Here is a 5,405-nt window from a genome sequence, read left to right as displayed (position 1 = left end):
TAATATTACGATTGAAATATATTTCAATACAAAAAATAATTCTTTTTTTAAAAAATACATTACTAAAATATAAAACTCGCTCATAATACAAATATATTTTCGACGATAAACTATTTATTTGTTCAAATAATAGTACTACAAAATAAAGGGAAATCAAAAGTCTCTATCGTCCACCCTCTTATCAGCTCCAACATTTCTCACCAAGAGGATAACAAAGTATAATATAATTTGCTTTAAATAGATTATATATAATATAGTAATTGGTTATAATTTATATGCAAATTGTATATGGTATATATATACATATAATATATAATATAAATTTTAGCCATTTCATATTGTGAATCAGTTTTTTTTAATACAACACTCTTTTTTTCTCTTACCTTCATCTTTTTCCATTGATAAAAACTCCAACAATTTGAGACCAAAACTGAAAAATCTTAGGAAGAAGCAAAAAATAATAGAGAGGAAAAAGATAAAGAGGGCATTTTAGCCCTCTACCCTTTTGCTTTATGCCTCTCTAGCAGATCTTGAATTTCAATCCTTTTTTTTTCTCAATCTGGGCCTTCATCTTTTTGGTAAATTTGACCTCTTAATTTCTTACATATTGATATATTTTTTGATGTTTCATATTAAAGATTCAATCTTTATGGGTTTATCAGAATTCTGGTTTGTAGGTCTGTGTCTGTTTTCATAGTTATTGGATGTTTGACAGTAAAGTTTCAATCTTTATGTTGAATCAGAATTCTGGTTTGGGGTTCTGTGTTTGGTTACATAGTTTTTGGATGTTTCATGTTAAAGTTTTAATCTTTATGGTTTATTCAGAATTCTGGTTTGTGGGTCTGTGTCTGTTTTCATAGTTTGTGGATGTTTGATGCTAAAGTAAAGTTTCAACCTTTATGGTTCATTCAAAATTCTGTTTTTTGGATATGTGTCTGTTTCCATAGTTGAATATTTCAAGTCAAGCTTCAATCTTTATGACTTTTTCAAGAATTTTGGTTTGTTGAATTTGGATTTTTTTGAAGATTAGAGATCTCTAGTTGAATTGTAGATTATACATTCTTTAGTTGAGTATTGTAATTTCCAAGTTCTTAGTAATTTGTTTTCTTTGAGATGATCTTGTTTTTTACTTCTAGTTTTATGATTCAGGTATCCGTAGTTTCTTTTCTCCGATTTCTTTTAATATCTGCGAAATTTGTTTTGTATATTGCTATTTTGTTGTCGCTTTTCTTTCTTACTTTCCTATATTGGTTACATTTCTTTAGAGCCTCTGGTCTATCGGAAACAAACTCTGCCCCACCAAGGTAGAGGTAAGGTCTGCATATATCCTATCCTCCCTGGACCTCACTTATGGGATTCTTGTGGGATTATACTGTGTATTTTATTGTTGTTTAGATCTGATGTTAAGCGTTTTGCTTTGATCCAGTGAATGATTTGAATTATAGTTGGAAGATTGTCTTTTGTTGGCTCAATCAATTCACAATTATGTTTAGTTTCATTTTCGGATCAATGATTTCGTAATGTCATCTGCAGAGAGGAAATGGAGAGTGGCAAAGTATTTGTTGGAGGGATTTCTTGGGACACAAATGATGATAGGCTCAGAGAATATTTTCAAGCTTTTGGTGATGTAGTTGAAGCTGTGATCATGAAAGATCGAATCACTGGCCGTGCTCGTGGTTTTGGTTTTGTTGTCTTTGCAGACCCTTCCATTGCTGAAAAAGTTGTTAAAGAAAAATACATTATTGATGGTAGAACTGTAAGTAACCTCAGTGATTCTTGGACTTATTATTTTTTTATTGGCATAATACATAAACAAGACCCTTAACTTGGCTTTAGCGGATAATACTATGCCCTCGAACTTTGAGTATGCACAAGTAGACATTTAAACTTATATAAAATTGAATAATTAGATACACGTATCGTACATGCATAATACATGTAGTACGCCATGTAGGACACAAAATTTCCATGTAGGGTGCAGCGTAGGATGGATGTGTCTATTTGTTCAATTTTGTACAAGTTTAAGTGCCTACTTGTGCACATCTTAAAAGGTCATAGTTGGCGGCTGACGTCAACAAGTTGAAGGGTCATGTTTATGAATGTTTCGTTTAACATTTTCATTGAAATATTATGTCAAAATTTTTAAGCAAATCCACATGCTCTGACTATGAAGCTTAATATTGAAGGTTAATTGTGTTCTTTTGGCGTTTTTATTGAAATGTTATGTCAATTTTTAAGTAATCCACATGCTGTCTACGAAACATATTGAATGCTAATCGTGTTAGTATATTTTTCAGATTCTCCCTCTGAGATTCTTACCAGTGAGAATGCTAATTGTTGTTCTCTTGAGACCTGCAATAGCTTATGATTACAATAAGATACATTAGAAATGCACTTTCATGAGATTTTCACAGTTCCATGTGTTGGATATGTGATGCATACTGCATCACTTTGACCGAGGAAATTGATTCGGTTTGATGAGTGTTAGTATTACATAAGTGAATCTGTTTGGCGCTACGCAATCGGAAGTAATGCAAGTACTAAGTTATAGCATGCCTGGTCACTAGCTCCAAATGTTCTAATATATAATATTGAATGTTAGAAAGCTAACATGTTGCATGAGATAAAAGGATGTAGCAATTAGTGTTTGGAAATGTGGACCGAAAACCATGCTCAATTAAGCAGAATTAGCTCAGCTGATTTAGGCTATTTATCATAAAATTATCTTCGAACGGTCAGTCAAGACTTTGTAACCTCTTAACCAGAAAACTGTACGTCCATAGCAAGGTAAGGAAACTCAAATAGTTCAGTAATTGTATTCTCAGCAATACAATGTGTGCTCTTTTAGGTAAAGTCAGATATAATGTGAAATCTTATGATAAGAAACAAATGTATACTTTGTTGATTATTACCTTTCAAAAACAGGTAGAGGCAAAAAAAGCTGTTCCGAGGGACGATCAACATGTTAATCGCAACGGAAGCATACAGGGTTCTCCAGGTCCTGCCCGCACCAGAAAGATTTTTGTCGGAGGTTTGGCATCCTCAGTCACTGAGAGTGAATTCAAGAAGTATTTTGACCAATTTGGGACAATCACAGATGTCGTGGTGATGTATGACCATAACACACAAAGGCCTAGAGGTTTTGGATTCATCACGTATGACTCAGAGGAAGCAGTTGATAGTGTACTATACAAAATATTTCATGAACTTAATGGTAAAAGGGTCGAAGTCAAGCGTGCTGTTCCAAAAGAGTTATCGCGTGGGCCAACCCAAAGCCAATTAGTAGGTAGATATAACCATGGCATGAACAGGGTAAACAATTTCCTTAATGTGTATACTCAAGGTTACAGTCCAAGCCTGATGGGAAACTATGGAGTCGGAACGGAAGGTAGATATTCTCCAATCTCTGTTGGTCGCAATGGATACTCTTTGTTTGGTCCAGCTGACTACAATATGGGAACAGAAATAGACTCCAGATTGAACTCAAGCTATGGAGGAAGTGGAAAATTCAGTTCCGTTCTTGGTTATGGACGTAACTTGAATTCCTTTCACAACGAGAATCCAAACAAATACAATATCCCTGTTGGGCATGCCCCTGGAAGAGTTGAAAATGGTCCTGTGTTGAATTCAACAGGTCAGAACAAGTGGGAGAATGATAGTCTTTTTCATGGTACAAATTATGCAAACAGTAGCATGTTTGCTGGTTCCAGAAGCGGGAATACAGGACTATCTAGTGCTTTTGGAGGTCTTGGAACAACATGGGGTACCTCTCCAATTTCTGGCCAAGGTGGACGTAACGGTTCTTTTGGCGATGACAACATCACTTTCAGTGGTGGACAGAATGGATTTGCAGGTGGGGCAGGGTATGGACAAAATGCAAGAAGCAACGCTGATGCTAAATCATCATATGCTCCAACACAAGGTGTTCATGCCAACGCTTTTGGGGATTTTTATGGAACGGCAAGCAGTCCGATTTTTGAGGACTCTACTTGGCGTGCATCCTCTCCAGAGCTAGACAGCGCTGGAGCTCTTAGTTATGGACTGGGGAGTGCAGACTCCCTCAGCTATGTGGGTGGTTATAGTGTTGCAAATAGATCAACTAGAGGTAAAAGTAATTTCCCTATTCCTTTTCTTTGTGTCTTTCTATTTAATATTACTTTTTGATATATTTTAAATGCACAAGAACTGATTAAATGGTAGGCCAGGACTGTTCTACAATATGAAGGGTAAACAAAATGAGGAGGACGTGCGGGTGTAGAATTTAGCCGGAAACCAAATGATATTATTGCTTATTTTGCATAGAATATTATTGATCCGTCAACATTTTTGAAGGATCCAAGCAACGTGACTTGTACTAGATACTAGAAACGAAACTTTAGCCAAAAGCACAGAACATGATGTTCCATGTCCTGCATTTACTATGAACTTCCATTTGTTTACTTACATTCTCTTGGTTTTTCTTCAGGTATTGCTGCCTAGGAAGATTAATGTATGGAATTTGGATATCGAATATTTACTGTAGGTGGAAAATACAACATGATCAAAGTCAGAGATTGTGGATTAAGCATTCCTTTTGGGGAAAACTACTTGAGGCTAAAGGTACATTCACTTAGAGCTAATTCAATACCAACTATAGAACTTTATCGTCAACCATTGTTTACAACATAAAGGGACTTCCTTGTAACGTTTGAACATAGCATTTCTTTACTATAGGCCTTCATTTTCTTTCTTCTTTTCTACATTTGGCATTTGATTGAGATGTAAAGTTGGATAAAGGAATATACTTACGATAATTGTACCAATGCATATTGGGTGATACTATGAGGCTTAAAGCAATTGTTCATTTTCTTGTTGAGATTGTTTTCTTCGTTTCTACGTTCTCTACTAGAGTGTCCAACAACCGCTCTGGTGGTTGTTGAGTTGACATCTTTCCCTTTCTGGATATGTTGCTTGCAGATTCGATAAACTTTTTAATTTCTTGTTAAACTTTTTATAGGTATGATTTTTAAAATTCTGTCACATTTTTCATTAATAATATTTTGTTACCGAGATAGATCATTGCTTCATGATGGTTAGTAAGGATTACACCTACTGTCCATTGTTTTCTCAAAGATTGCTAGAAAACTAAAATATTGAAAGTGAAATTGGCCCATCCAAAATGATACAACTTGTTGTGACAACTAATATCTGTTAAATGTACTTATAGAAACAGCACAACATGCTATAACAAACAAGGTACGTTTTTTTTCTCTTTCTCAATTTATGTAAAAGTATTTGACTGGAATCGAGATTTAAGAATAAAACAAAGACACTAAAAATTTGTGTTTTAAAACAAGTCATAAATATGTGAGTAAAATGATTTCTTAGTGAAAGCATAAAGAGATTTTACTCGTTGGTGTCAACTA

General features: G+C 34.6%; 1 protein-coding gene across 1 annotated transcript; it reads left to right on the top strand.

Annotated features, from left to right (window-relative positions):
* Positions 1 to 210: 210 nt before the first annotated feature.
* LOC101260528 (heterogeneous nuclear ribonucleoprotein 1) lies at positions 211 to 4,855 on the top strand. Its single transcript, XM_004236617.4, has 4 exons — positions 211 to 578; positions 1,534 to 1,756; positions 2,926 to 4,105; positions 4,466 to 4,855. The coding sequence occupies exons 2-4, from the start codon at positions 1,541 to 1,543 to the stop codon at positions 4,477 to 4,479; spliced, it is 1,410 nt and encodes a 469-aa protein (XP_004236665.2). The 5' UTR covers positions 211 to 578; positions 1,534 to 1,540; the 3' UTR covers positions 4,480 to 4,855.
* Positions 4,856 to 5,405: the final 550 nt, after the last annotated feature.

The sequence above is a fragment of the Solanum lycopersicum genome, chromosome 4 (genome assembly GCF_036512215.1).
Source record: "Solanum lycopersicum chromosome 4, SLM_r2.1".
NCBI classification, from domain to species: domain Eukaryota; kingdom Viridiplantae; phylum Streptophyta; class Magnoliopsida; order Solanales; family Solanaceae; genus Solanum; species Solanum lycopersicum.
This window is presented reverse-complemented; position numbering and strand designations above follow the sequence as displayed.

Excerpts from the sequence above, each read along its gene's own strand:
- LOC101260528 (XM_004236617.4), top strand. The coding sequence starts at position 1,541 with ATGGAGAGTGGCAAAGTATTTGTTGGAGGGATTTCTTGGGACACAAAT. Across the intron at positions 1,757-2,925 it reads ACATTATTGATGGTAGAACT|GTAGAGGCAAAAAAAGCTGT; the intron begins GTAAGTAACCTC and ends TTTCAAAAACAG.